The 17,298-nt window shown below is 44.5% G+C and overlaps 1 protein-coding gene across 14 annotated transcripts in view; it reads left to right on the top strand.

Annotated features, from left to right (window-relative positions):
- The window catches only part of TSPOAP1 (TSPO associated protein 1), a 253,855-nt gene that overhangs the window by 45,360 nt on the left and 191,197 nt on the right, over positions 1-17,298 (top strand). For 2 of the 14 annotated variants that reach the window (XM_083172028.1, XM_083172027.1), the window contains exon 1: positions 4,373-5,430. The exons of the other annotated variants lie outside the window; for them this stretch is intronic. In XM_083172028.1, coding sequence (XP_083028154.1) covers positions 4,810-5,430 — 621 coding nt within the window. In that variant the 5' untranslated portion in view covers positions 4,373-4,809. Of the gene's footprint in view, positions 1-4,372; positions 5,431-17,298 lie in introns of those variants that run through there. 14 annotated transcript variants of the gene reach the window in all.

Raw genomic sequence — 17,298 nt, 5'->3', positions numbered from 1 at the left:
TTCCAAGATTTTCCATCTGAACTTGCTATCTCAATGGATTGGGCTACATCTTCACCATCCAGCCATGCTGGGATGGACACTCTTGCTACTCCCTGGCAGTTCCTGCCAACTTATCGGTCTTCCACCCTTCCTCTTCTACCATGGGTACTTAAAGGCATATACATCATCTTGGGCTCTTCAGGTTGGCCTCTCATGGCATCATATTTATACCTGTGTTTAACTCTCAATATGCCCACTTCAACATTCTCCATTTGTATGGAGTTCTTTTTTGACGGCGTGGCTGTTGAAGCCGTGCTTTTGAGATGCTGACGTGATCTAGTAACTCCTGTTCATTGTCACTGTAACTGGACGTTTTAGGTGGTGTGAAAGGCGTAGTTTCCCTACCAAATATTTCCAGCGTTTCCACCTACTGCTAATTTTGCGGGTGAGCTTGGATGTGGGCCTCAGGTTGAGCTCATTGAAGGTTCAGATCTCTGCTTTTTTTTTTTTTTTACAGTAACAGTTGGCCTTGATTCCGTAGTTGTAGACTTTCCTGCAGGGAGTCATCCATATTCGTCAGGCTTACTTGGTTGATTCCCAGCCTCTGCTATTTTTCATTTCCGCACATTGTTGGGCCGCCTTGGTTGGCTGTTTGGGGGGCTTCCACATTGCATCTTTTCTGTGCAGCTACCTGGTCCTGGATGTACATTTTTTTTTTTTGTTCTGTTCTAGCATGATACTTTTGTAGCTCTAGATTTTGAGTTTGGCTGCTGTTTGACAGCTTTCTCAGCTTACTTCCTCTTGTGGTGGTAGCTTTAAAACTTCAGCACTGTCATACAGTAGCATGAAGTAGATAACAGTATTTGGTATTTAAGGATTTTTAAATCCATTTTTCAGAATCCATAGGGGACAATGAATGTCCTTTTGTGTGCTCTTTTTTTTTTACCACTTTTCTATTCTGTTGTGCGAATGCATGTGTTGCAGTTTACTTGCATTTGTGCAGGATACTGACTGAACTCATAGGTTTTAAAGGGGCAATAATTTACAAGGCTTGGTTTTGCAATGCAATAAATTGTGCTACTCTATTTTTCCTGTTTTCCCTACTCCTCTCACGGTCTCCATTCAGGCTCAGTTTCTGAAACTGGGGTCTACGCATGTGTGGCCCTGTTCCCATATTATTGATAAGTTTGTGGAGACTAGCTGGCTGTCCTTGCTCCATTATACTGTCAACATCTCATTCTTAAGCTTCAAAAACCAAAAACAATTCTCCATAAGAAATCACTTTTACAGCACTATTCTGAGTCTTCAGCCATTTTATAATGTTTTTATGCAAGTCATAGTTGACAAGATGGTTGCTGCTTCTAACAAACACCTGCTGCTTAGCGCAAAGGGTAGGCCTCATACACCATGGCTAGTACCGTGTGCAACAAGCTAACACCATCGGCAGCAATAATAACAGTATTTAAGAAACAAAGCAAAGAATTATTGATGCATTATTTCTGTTTTAACATTGCCGTATCTTCAGTGAACATTCTTGATATTGTACAAGGATTGAAGTAGTCTTGTACATGCAGTCTCTGATTATTTGAGAATTCCGGTTCTTGTTGAAAAGGAATAAAAAGCAGACCACTTCCTACGTCTCACCAGTTGCACCTAGTTTAATCTGCCAAATTAGATAAAACCGGATGGAGTCTAGTTCAACTATCCTTAGGATTAGGTATGACTGTAAGATAGATTTCACTCCTGCAGGCCTATCCTATCCTTATCTCTGTCTTGGTTAAGAAGGTGGTAGAAGGATGAACAGTATTTAAGTACATTAACCTCTTTTGAAGAGATGGCCATTGATGATGTGCATGCGCACGCCACATCCCCATTCAGGTATGTGGCATAGTAGGAGTTTGCATACGTGCACCGCACTGTGCCACAATGTGCTTGCTGTAATGCTTACGCATTGCAACAATGATGTATAGGAATTTGTACTGCAGATATGTGATATTTTTTTTTTTTTTTTTGGTCTTATCTGGCTCTCAGAAGGGAGGATTCAGGGGCCATTAAGCTCAATAAGTGATAATGTGTTACTTTATCACTGGCCAATCGGCTCCCAACTGTTTTTTTTTAAACCCAGCCTGTAATTTAGTGATAGTACCAGCCACTTTATCCTGTCACCAAGCTCAATACATCTGCCCCTCATTTACTGCAGGATTTTAGCTCCTGGTTTAAGAACATGAAGTGATTTTAATTACCTATGGTAGCCCCCAAGGTTGAACCAAACATGGATTAATATCTGCACATCAGGAGGGTGCAAACAGAAATCCACATTAAATGCACCCTTGGTGCACACATGAATTGTATAGCTCCTGACACTTGTATTCTTTGCTTTACTGCACATTAACTGGGGGTATTTGTTGCACTATACTTGATCCCGGAAACAAAAGCTGAGTAATTTCCGTGGTTAATTGAATTCCCCCCAGAGACGGGCATGGACAGGCTCCAAGCTGACAATTGGCCCTGTGGACAGAGCATTTAATCCACCATGTCTGTTGGAGATGGTCATCCTGTTATGGCTTGTTCTGCTGTTCTTTAGGACCAAGTTTTAACAAGGTGCCAAATTACTTGCTCTTTCTTAAGCTGCCAATCCACTACTGGGAATTCTCAAGGGGAGAAGTTGTAGACGATCCCCCTTGTGACGCCCAGTAAGATTCAGTGCGGCAAGATCACATATAGGGATGCAATCCCGGGGCTTTTTTTCAATTACGGGACTCTGGATTGAAAAATGCCTAATCCCAGGATACCCGGGCTTGGGTTTGTCAATATAATGACTAACTTTAGTCCCCCCTCCGGTCCTCCCCAAACCCAGTCTCACTCAACCGGCCATTGGTGCGGGAGCCGGGCAGTGGTGTTTAGAGGCCGGCGGCTTTGATTGGGGGCCGCGTGGGGGTGGTCTGGAGGCGGGAGATGTGCGGGAGCAGGGGTAGCGGTGTTCTGGAGGTGGACGGTGGAGTAGCCGGTCGGCGGTGCAGGAGCGGGGCAGTGGTGATGGCTCGGGTACCGGTGGGCATGGAGCTGCTGATGGGCTGCGCAGCATGACCTCTGACATCAGGTCACGCTGCATGCAGAGTAGTGCGCCGGGGTTTGGGAGCAGACGGGCAGGGTCTGATCTGGTCTCAGCGCTGCCCGACATTAGATTTGTGCATGCGCAGGCCAATCCCTGAATCCCGGGACTGGAAGCTCCTATCCCGGGATTCAAATCCCGGCGTTTTTAGGGCCAAATCCCGGGATCCCGCCGATCCCGGAATTGGCCACCCTAATCACATATGATCCCATTCCCTGCTGCAGAATCTGATCAATCCTTGGTTTAGTAGTGACTCTCTCTGGCTCTGTTCCGATGCACATGGGACACCAGATCGGAATCTAGGGTTAAACACAAGCAATTTGGGCCCTTTTCATCTGATTCCTCTGCCCGAATCCTCTGAAAAGGAAACAAATCACACTAGTGTATGGGGGGCCTTTAGTTTACTCCCACTTAGGAATGAAGCTGTTAGAGCAAGACATTATTCCACATACACATTACAGGGTATATTTATCCTATAAAGCTTCTAAAAATGAAAAGAGGTGATGTTGCCCACAGCAACCAATCAGATTCTATCTAATTTTTCTGTTGCATCCCAGCAAATGAGACAGAATGTCTGATTGGTTTCTATGGGGAACATCACCTCTCTTCGTTTCTAGAAGCTATAGTAAATGTATATAATTAATATTGACTTAACAAAATGCTAACAACACATGTACAATTGCAATAAATAAAGATGCAAAGCAGTTTGTGTTGTGTGATTTAAGAAAGATGTGTGTATTTTAAATTCGTAGGACGCACGTTGCTTTTCAATTTCAACTCCTACATTGTGTATTGTTAGAAGTGCATTTGCAGTCTAAATATATTTGACATGCATGCTGCGTTATTCTATGCAGCAAATGTTTTATGCTTAAATATGTAATATGGTTAGAGGGCAGGTGAACGATTTGTATGTACTAATTTTTTTTTTTTAAAGTGAAGCATTCATTGAAGCTGCCTTCTGCTTGTATGTCTGCAGATGCTGTGCTTGATTTATTAATTTTGAATATGTGTGTGGTGTGTGTGTGTGTGTTTTATCTCCTACTGTACTGCATGTGGTTTAACACAGGAGATCTTTTCTTAAGACCTTGTTTACTGTTGTCTGGGGACAATGCTGGTTCAGGTTCATTTAAGACCTGTCTGTAGCAGCACCCTAACCTTTCATCATTAGGCGGAAAACACTTCATTCCAGCACAGTTTCCATGGCAACCATCTGTCTCTCTCTCTCCATTGGTTGTCTAGTGCTTGCCATACAAATCTGGTAGGTTTAACTCCTCTATTAATATTGATGACTTGAAATGCTAGCAGAGGTAGAAAGCAGTTAACTTTAGGCAGAGCTCTCCCTGCTTAATACAGATTGTGTGTGTGATCACCAGTGGAGCCTACGGATGAAGTAATCATAAAGGCAGAGCTTACAAAATGAAGAAAACCATGATTCTGAAGCCATAGACTCAAAATGCTGCCTGTTTTTCTTCCCTTGTAGGAATGTGAACTGCTTATGTCGGAGGTATGTTCTGCAGGGGAACCCTGCATTTTTATATTTTCTTCCCGACCGAAGCGTGACATGCAAGCAATCATTATGCTCATGAATATGCAATGTTTACTTGCTGCACCAAAATGGGGATTCTTCGCGTTAAAGGAATGCTAACTTAAGGATCTTTCTAATCTGTATTTTCTATATTCTGTTCATGGATATTTGGCAATGACGTTCCAACAGCATAATGTTCTGTAGGAGTACTGATGGACAGCAGAACATTATGCAGGGAGCCAGTGAGAGTTCAGAGGAGGCATGGGTTTTAGAAGCAGTAGCAAGGTGCAGTTTTATGCACAACCCATTATTGGCTGGTGCTGTCCAAAGACAGGAGTGTGACGACATTACTGCTAAGGAACGGTCTAGCCGCGTGGTTCCGCTTGTGATGTACTCCTCTTGTGAGGTGCCGTCAGAATCCCTGGTGGATGGAGAGCATCCTGAGGTGGAGGTGCCAAACAGTGTTTTTCCAATGGAGCAGTTCATGGATGTGGAGTTAAAAGCAACAATGCTTCCTCATAACGATTTGCCAATGGAGCAGACAGTCATTCCAGTTGACATCCATAAGAATTTCATCTTGGTTGACAAGCCGATAGGAGACCTGTCTGCTGTTACTGCAAGATTGGATGTTTCCGTTTCCAAATTGTCTAGGACTAAGCTTAAAGGTATTAGATGCGTTTCCGTGCCAACAGATAAGCAGGAAATGCCAGTCTGTCCTCTGGAAAATGGGATTAGGCCCAGTAGCACTTATTCCTTGGTAAAGCCAGTATACACTGTGAATGAGAATGAAGGAAAATATAAAACACTTTTTAAGGTAAGTAACCTGATTTAAGATAATGTTAATTTGTACATGTTTTGCTTATTATTGCACAAAATATGAAATGAGCGTTTTTTTGTGATGAGATCTATGACAGTTAAACTTGTCAGCACCATGGATAGCTCAAAGTTCATTGCTAGAGGACACCCTGCATATTCTATTTTAAGTACAGACGGTCACGTCCTTATTCTCAGAAGGATGATTCTAAGATTGCAGAGGATCTTCTAATGTGGGTGTCATGCATGTCATCCTTATGTGTATTTTATAAAAGTCAAAAACCTTCACGTGAAAAATTTGTGTTGGCTAAAACACATCCATAGTCTAACATAGACACTGCATGTATCAATCGCTTTATACACACAGACGTGTGTCTGCATTCTTATGTTGCATGCTGCACTTTAATATGAATCTTATCTTCTTCTTTTTTTTTTTTGCAGTATATTGCTATTTTGTCTGTTATATCAGACCATTCAATTGGACATATTGTTTATGGCATGTAGACAGTGTTGTCTTTTTTTAGTTTTACAAATATTTTTGTTTATTTAATATCTCAAGATCCAACATTATAGTAACTTCCTCCATTTTAGGTATTTTATATAGTATGCAGTGTTACAGTATGCCTGTATCTGTGCTGTAATTGTGAGGATGGTAATTATGCATACTGTATGTATGTACCGGTTTCATTACAGAACATATTTTTATTAAAATGTTTTATTTTTATTTTTGGTTGGCTTTAAGCCAGAATTTTCGGATAAGTGTGATATGTTTTGGCCTACCGTTTTGATTTTAGAAGTCTTTCCCAAAAAAAGAGCACTTTAATGAGGTTTGGATAAAGTACAGTAGGTAAAGTATGTATTTAGATACCAAATTAAAACCTCTCACTGACTTCCTTTTGTTATTTTGTTTGTGGTCTTAGAAGCACTTGTGTTTATTCAGTACAAAAGAAAAAAAAGGGATAATTATTAACGTAAGCACATGCTAATATAGAATGTAATATATTAATGTTTTCTAAACAATGTTTATAATTGACTACTTGGATTCAAATTTAATTTTTTATAGAAACATTGCACAAATGTCTCGCCTTCCCTAGCACCCCTTCACCTATCCCTCTGCTAGATTGTTCAGGGCAGGTAAAATCACTTTTAACACTTAACATAACAGTTCCTGCATAAATGGAAGCTTAACCCATCATTTACTGAATCCTGCAAGTGTTAAATCAAGTAGGGACATTGTTTATAATTAGACATTTTATTTATTTTTTACTAATTGTAGTCAGTGTATAGATGCAACGTGTATAGATGCAACAGTGAGTAAATCCTATGCTTAAAGACAATACTACCACATAACAACACAGGTTATGCCATAGGATAATTCAGTTTGGAGAAACGCTCATATTGCATAATATGAACAGAAATGTTTATAAAAGACCGAGTAGTATATCAATGCCATCCTTCTACTACAAATTTTCAGGTTTACTGTAGCTGTGGCTGGACACCACTTGGTCAAGCCACTCACCCACAATGTGCGCTGAGTGCTGGACCCCTCTTTCACTCCTGCTGTTGGGTGCCCATTTGTGCTGCTACTGGGAGGCTTGTACCTGGGATTACAGAGGAGCCGTGCCATGTGGGATGCCGGCACCCTTCTCAATCGTACAGCTTTTGTGTATATCCGACCTTGGGTGCCTGTACTCCGGGGCCACAAGATAGGAGTTTAGTGGGAGAGGACAGAGTCTGGAGGCTCCTGGTAGCCAATAGTATATGCTTACTTGTAGCCTTCCATAAAGACAATACCTCAGCTACCTTCTCCCTCTACCAAGCAACACTATACTGTACACAGGGCCGGCTCTACCATTAGGCAGCTTTAGGAATCTACCTAGGGCGCCGGGATCTGAGCGGGCACCACCAAGTCTGCAAATCAAAAAATCAAGGATGAGGATCCTTGTTGTACTTAATGCAGGTGGCAGCTGTGGAACATCTAAGACTTCACCTTCACATTTTCTCTTGAGAAACTACATTGCTGCCCACTCCTCCTTGTACTCTGTTGTGTGTAGCAAAGGGGAGGGTGCAGATGGCCTCCAGGGAAAGAAGGGGGTTTCCCACCTTTCCAGGGGGGCTGGGAAAACCACATGATTTTTTGGCGGGGAGGGGGGAGTAGGTTGAAGTTTTGCCTAGGGTACTGAGAAGCCTTACACCGGCCCTGACTGTAAACTATGTCTGCAGGCATGATGCAGTAGTCCTTACTCCTCTACTGGGACTACTATATTCTACTATACCCATCTGTATTGCTATATTCCAGTCAAGTGGACATAGTGTACTTCGCTTTCCTGGGAAAACACTGGAACCCTTGGAACTCACTGCAGTACCCCTTTAACTGCACTGTACATGTATACAACTTCCTACTGTACTTTACTTCAAGTGTACCGATATACAGGTTGAGAATCCCTTATTCAAATATCTGTTATCCAAATTATTCCGAAATCCTTACTTTCCAGAAAGTGTGAATTTTTATTTCTTTTTTTTGCTAAAAGCACTACTGGGGACATCTGTACCAGCACTACTGCGGACATGATGTGTAACTAAACTAAATATGTGCAAGAGAGTGATTGCTTGGGATTTAAATTCAGTGTCTGAGATAGTACACAACTTTGTTTCACGTTTTGAAACCTTGTTTTATGCACAAATAAAATATATTTGTGAGTATTTCATGTGTTTGATGTGTTTATGCAACATACCTCAAGATACATCATTGAAATATAAAGATATTCTGAAATACGGAATAATCCGTTATCCAAAATTATTCTTGTCCCAAGCATTTTGCATAAGGGATACTCAACCTGTATTACTACTGGAAAGACTGTACAAGAAGGCCTTGCTTCCTCTCTCCAGTGCAACAACACCTGGCTTTCAGTTTTCATAGCTGTGCAGTAACTACAGTGCTCCTATTCAAGATGGTGAAACACCATCTGGAGGAATCCATCATGCATCTGACCACGCAAAACAACTTTTCCGGAATGAAGAAACTGACTAAAAGCCGTTCACTACACCTGTACAATTGGGAAAAACACCACGCCATCTATCGGCAAACACATTACCCCACTGCGATCAGATACAACATCGCTACAGGAAAATTCTCTTTCATGTGGGCACACACTAATATATATATATATACGCTCTGCAGCCTGAATTGCAGGATGTATTCTTATTATCTTTGTTTGCCTGCATAATACCCCAGTATCATTGCAAATGTTTCCTGTTTGTTAGAACCTTTTATGTTGCCCATGACAAAAGGAATTATCACTTCACATATTCTGTAGTCTTTACTGCAGACACTATTCTCATTGTCCATATTACTCTGCCACCCATAGTCTTTCTTCTTTTTCTTTATACTGTATATGTTTGATTGTGGTCCTTGTTTTATTATTGATATTTTTCCTGTTGAGCACTTGGGGAAATCACCCTTATTAAGTGGAGTTCTTCCTGTTTTGCACTTTCTGGTTGTAGAGCTTTGAAAGCTTGAGTTACTTGTTCCTTGTTTTTCATAAATGGGGTTTTGTTAGGGGTAGAAGTATACTGTAGTTGGAGGTTGGTGTACAAGGAAGGGGGTAAGTTTATAATCTTGTTTCTGTGGACGATATTCAATGCCACCGGCGAGGGGGTGTCTGCGTCAAGGGTTCAACCTCCGCGCTGGCCATTCTCCCTATTCAACGTTCTGGGAACTCCTTGCCATCAGAGGATGGCGAGGATTTCCCCGAACAGCGGGGGTCACCGCTAATGCAGCGGGTGCACTGAATTTAGTCACAAGCCTCACCGCTTTGACGTCCGCACTCGCCATTTCCATTTCGCTGAAAAAACACAGCAAGGTGGAAACGGCGAGTGCAGGGGGGTCATTTGAATATTGACCTGTGAGCTATTGGCACTGCTCTCAATCACAGCTATTTTATTTAAACTTTAGGAAACTGAATTGCAGTCAATCTGAAACTCTTCGGAATGATTTACCTGAAGGATGATCTGAATTCTTCAGATTTTGTATAGCTATCTGATCAGAAGGCATGGAGCGATTCTGTAGATAGACCAGGCACTTATTTGGCCAATCTTGCAAAGGCAGAGAATTTTCCGGATACAGTGGTGGAACTCAAGGGGACAGATGGTTCACTCCTCTTTCAGACCCTGGAGATCCCTTCTGTATTTGTGGCATACTACCAACAACTTTATATTCTAGAGTAACATGTAAAAAAACTTATAGTAGGAACATGTTTTAAACCACCCAACATAAATATGGATGAGGAAAAAGACCTCTTGCTACAGGTGGGAAAAGCGGCCAGCGTAGGGGACATTATTATTATTATTATTATTATTATTATTATTATTATTAGTGACTTTACCCAGAAATAAATTGGAAAGATAGGTCAAGTAGTACTGCTAAGGTAAATGTTTTATTGGGTGCCCTGAATGATCACTATTTGTATCAGAAATAACCATATCCTGGATCTCTTGATAAGCGACTAACTAACATAACCATAAGGGAGACATTGGGGAACAGGGATCCCAATATGATCACGTTTGATTTCAAATTTTAACAAAGGTAAATATATTGGAGCAACTAGGTCCTTAACTTTAAGAAAAGCAAAGTTAGGTATTTTTGAGGAGTCCATAAAGCAGTGGTTACCAAACGTTTTCAGTCCAAGGCACCCTTTGGGTCTCCATTACTTTTTTCATGGCAACCTTAAGCCAAAATAATTAGTATGGGTAAGCCGGTGGCCCACACGAAAATTTCACACTCATTCATATGGTATACTGGGTTCTCAATACATTGGGGAAGAAGAGGTCACGCACATAGAACTCTTTACAGTGGGTGTACTGGCTCCTCCCCTCTACTTCCACATCCTCAGTTTAGAAAAATGTGCCCTCGGAGAGGCTGCACTTACAGAGCTCCTTTTTTCTTCATTTAATTTGTTTGTTATTTTGGGGAGCCTGATTTGGACTAAACAGCTCCCTGCTTCGTGGGAAGCCAGGGGAGGGTTACAGTTGCTGGCCTTCCAAGGTACCGAACTGTCCCTGCTGCAGGACCCCTGTCCTTTGTGGGTGATTGTCGTGGCAGGCATTGCGCTGCAGTGCTTCACACCCCCAGCTTGCCGCACACCCCTGGCTAAGTCCGAAGAAGTCTGCGGTGAGGGTTACCCGGGGTCCCCACTAGTGGGGTACCACGGTTGATGTGCGACATGATGGCGGCAGCTTCCCTGCACGGGAACCGCACAGCCCCCTGGCCACACTGGATGCTTTACACTGCCTCTGGACCATCAGGGCAGGTGTTAATGTGTTTGCTAGGAATAGCAACAGGGCCAGTATAAAGATTAGTAAAAGCACTAGCACCATTGTAAGGGGCGGGGCTTAACTCAGTGGGGACACAGCTCTCTGGCACCAATTTTCTGCTTCTCTCTGCATGCTTTGGGCACCATTATACAGCAGCAGACACTCCAGACTGGGTGGAAGAGAACTTCAGCAGAGACAGCAAGTGAAATTGAGCTTATAAAACGCTCATTGCAGTGTTTATAGCCTTGCACATACTTATATAGATATTTACTCTGTGTATTTATATCTATTACTGCTAACCCAGCTCCTCAATCTGGGAGCTCTGGTTAAGGGTGGGCTGGTTCCCCCAATCTCTGAGTCCTTTCCCCACTTGCTTGTTGAGCGTTTCTGGGCACACATATAAGTGTTAGAGACTTCACATAGCTTCTATACACTTCACACTGCCTCTGACTGTTTGGTGTTTTACTGTGTGTGTGTTGTGGGGTTAGACAGTTAACCTGTATGATTTGCAGCATTAAGTTTATTATTATTATTATTATTATTATAATTTTATTTATAAGGCGCCACAAGTGTTTCGCAGCGCCGTACAAAGGAACAATACAGGGAGACAAAACTTGGCATAACATTGAATAAATAAAAAAAATACAGTACAAATAAAGAGCACCACAGTTCAATACACATTACAGCTTAAATGTAAGTAGTGAGGACCCAATCAACATACAACTAGAGGCTTGAGGCCAATGATGGAGATGAGTATGAAGATGGTCACTGAGTGTTGGAGTAAAGGAGAGCTGTGAGTGAAATGTGAAGAGAAGTGGGCTTTGACAACAGGAGGGAAGAGGGCCCTACTCGGAGGAGCTTACAATCTAGTAGGAAGGGGAGACAGACAGATTACAAGAGGTGCAAGCGAGGGGGTGGTGGTTAGATAGCAGGATGTAAACAGGCAAGGGGTCGGAGAATCAGCTGGTTTATGCAGTGGAAGGGTACGCTTTGATGAATAGGTGAGTTTTCAGTGCCCGTTTGAAGCTTTGCAAGGTCGGGGAGAGTCTAATGGAGCGAGGGAGTGCGTTCCACTGAAGGGGTGCAGCACGGGCAAAGTCCTGTACTCTAGCATGGGAAGCAGTGATCAGGGTGGAGGAGAGACGACAGTCGTCAGCTGACCGTAGAGGGCGGGAGGGTGTATGAATGGAGATGAGGTTAGAGATATATGGAGCAATTAGTTTATAGTTTTAGCAATTAGTTTATATGGAAGTTTGTTCCTGCATCCACTTCACAAGTCACTTGTGAACACTGTATGTCACTCCAGACTAGTGGCGGGTCTCCACAGTTCAGTGGTATCCCCACACAATTGTGTGGAGGATCACAGGGGGACTCTCAGGAACCTACCTGGGCAAGCAGCTTTAAGTATGCTGGAATCTGTCCACTCAGCTGACTGCAAATTCCCTGCAGACACAGAGAGTGCAGCAGGATTTAACTGTCCTTTCTGCAAGGGTGGACATTCTCACTCCCGTGGGTGGCTTGACACTCAATCAGGATTTAGCTGCTGTAGAGCCTCACTGTGAGGAGATGGCTGTTGAAGATGGGGAGGATGTGGATGATACACAACCAGGTTCTCAGGGGTCTCAGTCGCTGTTACAGGGGTCTGAGTCTTTAATACTGGCCATAAGAGAAGTCCTTGCTCTCCCTCTGGCTGTACCTGTTGAAGGCGATCCCTTTTTTGTGTTTCAAAAAAGGCAGTATGTGGTATTCCCTGAACAGGCGGATTTGGAAGATGCTTTCAAATCGGCTTGGAAAAATCCTGAAAAGAGATTTCAAGTGTCCAAACGCTTCAATTCCACTTTCCCCTTTTGATGCCGCCAGCAGGCGGGTGTAGGAGGAGCCTCCAGTTGTAGATGCTTCCATGTCCCGTTTGTCAAAAAAGATGGTACTCCCAGTGCCTGGGACTTCCACACTTAAGGATTCAGTGGATAAAAAACTAGATGGTACCCTCAAGTCTATGTATACGGCCAGTGGGGTGGCTTTGCGCCTGGTACTTGCTAGTTGCTGGATGGCAAAGTCCATTCGGTACTTGTGTAGTTTCACGGCGCCAGCATGGCGCCGTGCTACTTCCAGGTGTACGCTCGCCACTAATTATGTCAAATAAACTAACTTAACTCCATGCCAACATGGATAGATCATGCCTCCGCTATCCATGTTGGCATGGAATAGATTTTAAATAGCGTGGCGAGCATAGCGAGCCACCGAGCCCGCAGCGTGGGCGAGCGAAGCGAGCCCCGCAAGGGGACTCAGACGCACAGCGCCATGAAACTACACAAGTACCGTCCATTCATACCTGGGCGACTCAAATCCAAGAGGGATTGCTGGGCAATATATCCACGGCACAGGTGGCTGATTCACTCCGTCATATACAAGTTGTGGCTAAGGTGCTTTGTGACGCACAAAAAAGAGGTGGCACTAATAAAGCGCGTAACTCAGCCATGGCGGTTTCCGCCTGCAGGGCTCTGTGGTTGCATCAGTTGGTTGCTGACTCCAAGCGTAGTGTGGAGAACCTTCCGTTCATGGGAGAATGCCTGTTTGGTAAGGAACTAGATGAGTTGATTTCTAAGGCTACGCCTGGAAAATCCACTTTTCTCCCAACTGCCTCTAGCCAGCCTAGACGGCCCTTTTCAGGCCAGAGTGAGCAGTCCTTTAGGACCGGCAAATTTCGCCCTAAGGCGAGAGGTGGCTCTAACGCTAACAGAGGCACACGTGGTAAATTTAGAAAGTCTTGGTCCTCTGCACCTTCAGACCGCAGCTCATGCACAGCGCCCCAAAAGCCCTCAGCATGACGGGCTACACCCACCAAAAGATCTAATCGCAGTGGGGGCACAGCTGTCATTTTTCAGCCAGGTGTGGGAGGATTCCTGCCTCAGTCCATGGGTCAGGGGTCATATTTCTAACGGCTACAAGCTGGAGTTCGACAGGTTGCCGCCGCACAGATTCTTTCATTCCGGCCTCCCGGCTGCGGCAAGGGATCAGTTGGTCCTTAGGCAAGCTGTACAGAAGCTGCAGGACTCCCAGGTTATAATACCTGTTCTGGAACAAGGCAAAGGGGTATTACCCTGTTCGTAGTACCGAATCCGGACGGCTCGGTGAGACCCATCCTCAACCTGAAATCCTTGAACCCCTTTTTGAGGGTGTTCAAGTTCAGGATGGAGTCTCTGAGGTTGGTTGTGGCCGGCCTTGAAGAAGGGGAGTTCCTAGCGTCCTTGGACGGATACCTTCACATTCCCATATGGCAACCATACCAGGCTTACCTCAGGTTCGCAATCGGAAACGAGTTTCCAGTTCCAAGCCTTGCCTTTCGGCCTGTCCATGGCTCCGCATCTTTACCAAGGTGATGGCAGAAAGGGGTAAATGTTATCCCAGACCTGGATGATCTGCTGATAAAGGCGAGAACAGAGGAACTGTTGAGAGCGGATATCACCACCACAATGCAGGTACTGTCTTTGCATGGGTGGATTTTGAACCTGCAAAAGTCCTCACTGACCCCATCCAGGCGTATCCAGTTCTTGGGGATGATTCTGGATGCAATGGAACATAAAATTTTCCTGCCAGAGGAAAAGATGGAAGCCATTCAACTGCTGGTAGTGGCAGTCCTTACATCGGTTCTGGTGTCAGTCTGATAGTGCATCTAACTACTGGGAAAAATTGTCGCCTCCTTCGAGGCGCTTCATTTCGGGAGGTTCCCCTCCTGGACTTTCCCCTCCTGGACTTTCCAGTTGGATCTTCTGGCCAAATGGTCGGGTTCCCACCTGCAGATGCACAGGCGGATACGTTTGTCGGCCCAGGCAAGGCTGTCCTTGCAATGGTGGCTTCACCCGCAAAACCTCTTGACGGGCAGACGGCAGACACCCAGTCTCCTCAGCTGGGGAGCAGTGACACAGGGAAGACTTTTTCAGGGAAAATGGTCTCTGTGGGAGTCCAAACTTCACATCAACTGTTTGGAACTCTGAGCTGTCTATTATGCGCAGGAAGCCTCCTTGTTGCAGAGCCTGGCAATCCAGGTTCAGTCGGACAATGCAACGTAGAGCAAGTCCTGCATGAGGGAGGTATCCAAGATCTTGGTTTAGGCAGAGGCTCATGCCATGGCCTTGTCGGCCATATTCATTCCGGGTGTGGAGAACTGGGAGATGGACTTCCTTAGTCGTCACGAGTCGCACCCAGTAGAGTGGAGTCTCAGTCCCCAGGTGTTTGTGCAGATTGTGGATCAGTGGGGATTACCACAGATTGACCTGATGGCATCCAGGATCAACAAGAAGGTGGACAAGTATTGCACCAGGTCCAGGGACACTCAGGCAGTGGCAACCGATGCACTAACGATGATTTGGTCGTTCAACCTGTTTTACTGGTTTCCTCCCATTCCCTTGATAAGTCGTGTGCTAAAAATAATTCAAAGCCAAGCCTTGGATGCGATTCTGGTGGCCCCGGACTGGTTTCAGGACAACCTCTCAGTCAACTTGCTCACTCAGGGGCCCTTCATTTACCAGGACTTAGGGCAGCTTTGTTTGACGGCCTGGAGGTTGACAGGCAGATTTTAGCCAGAAAAGGTCTTCTTGCTTCTGTCATTTCCACCATGATCCAGGCTAGGAAACCAGTGACGGCTTCCCATTAATATAAGATCTGGAGAAAGTATGTAGCCTGGTGTGAAAATAATTTGTTTCCACCTGCGGCTTTTAAACTGGATTGTTTTCTATGATTTCTGCATTCAGGCTTAGACCTGGGCCTACGGCTAGGTTCCTTGAAGGTATAGATTTCGTCTCTTTACATTTTCTTTCAAAGGAAATTGGCTAATATACCGGAGATACAAACCATTCTCCAGGGGTTTTTGAGGATTCAACCCCCCTTTGTGCCACCTACGGCTCCCTGGGACCTTGATGTGGTCTTACAGTTCCTGCAGTCGTCTTTGTTTGAACCACTGGCGTCAACTGATTTGCAGTACCTCACATGGAAGACTGTGGTGCTTCTGGCTCTGGTGTCGGCTAGACGCGTGTCAGTTAGGTGCTTTATCTTGCAGGAGTCCTTATCTGGTGTTTCACGCAGATAGGGCAGAACTGAGAAGAAAACAGCAGTTCTTGCCAAAGGTTGTTTCGGCTTTCCATCTCAACCAGGCTATTGTGGTTCCATCTAGTGTGTGTCACTCTGGGATTCTGGAATCCCTGGATGTGGTTTGAGCGCTTAAGGCCTATGTTGGTAGAACGGCCAGTCTACGCAAGACTGATTGTCTTTTTGTGCTTTATGATGTCCAGGAAAAGGGTTTGCCGGCCTCAAAACAATGTATTGCACGTTGGATTTTTGCTACCATTCGTCAGGTTTATGGATCGTCTGACTTACCGGTTCGACCTTCTGTGAAGGCTCATTCCACGAGAGCGGTGGCCGCATCCTGGGCGGCTGCTCGGGGTGTGTCTTCTCTGCAATTATGCAGAGCTGCTACTTGGTTGGCTCAACACACTTTAGTAAAGTTTTACAAATTTGAGGCCCTGGCCAAAGAGGATACCCAGATTGGGCAGGAGGTGCTGCAGCAGTCTAAGCACATACCCCCCCTTTCTAGAAGCTTTGGGACATCCTTAATGTATTAAGAACCCAGTATACCGTATGAATGATGGTGAAAATAGGATTTTAATACCTACCGGTAAATCCTTTTCACTATGTTCATATGGTATACTGGGAACCCGCCTCTGTTCGGAGTTCTACTGCATCTGGTTGTCACTTCAAGTTGTGACGTATTTTGGCTTGTTGCCTAGGTTGTCACTTAGGTGATGTTTGCATGGGTTGGGATCATTTGGTCTATTGCATTATGGTAGAAAGTCATTAGGTCGAATCCATTAGGTCGACATGCTAAAAGGTCGACATGATTCTAGGTCGACATGGGAAAAGGTCGACATGATTCTAGGTCGAAAGGTCATTAGTTCGACAGGTCATTAGTTCGACAAGGTCATTAGTTCGACATTGTCTATGTCGACATTCACAAGGTCGACATGGGGTTTTTCACTGTTTTTTTACCTGAATGTCAACACAGTCGACATGGACACAGTTTAAAGTGCACTGCATCCCCTCGCATCGCTCGCTGCGCTCGCGATGCGTCGGGCACGGTGCCTCGCTACGCTCGGCACACTATTTTATTCTCCCACCACGCCCTAGTGGATGGTAGGGCATGAAATACCGCCTGTCGGCACATGTTGGCTCAAAAAACAGTGAAAAACTCCATGTCGACCTTGTGAATGTCGACATAGACAATGTCGAACTAATGACCTTGTCGAACTAATGACCTGTCGAACTAATGACCTTTCGAACTAGAATCATGTCGACCTTTTCCCATGTCGACCTAGAGTCATGTCGACCTTTTAGCATGTCGACCTAATGGATTCGACCTAATGACTTTCTACCATAATGCAGTAGACCAAATGACCGCATCCCGTTTGCATGTAGTGTTCTACAAGTTAACTGTTTTATTTACCAGTTATAAATGTTTAAGGGTGTGCTGGTATGAATCTCACCACACTCACATATACTTATA

Source organism: Crinia signifera, chromosome 2 (genome assembly GCF_055691185.1).
Source record: "Crinia signifera chromosome 2, ASM5569118v1, whole genome shotgun sequence".
Taxonomy (NCBI): Eukaryota; Metazoa; Chordata; class Amphibia; order Anura; family Myobatrachidae; genus Crinia; species Crinia signifera.
The sequence above is the reverse complement of the archived record's forward strand: the minus strand, read 5'-3'. Positions and strand labels throughout refer to the sequence as shown.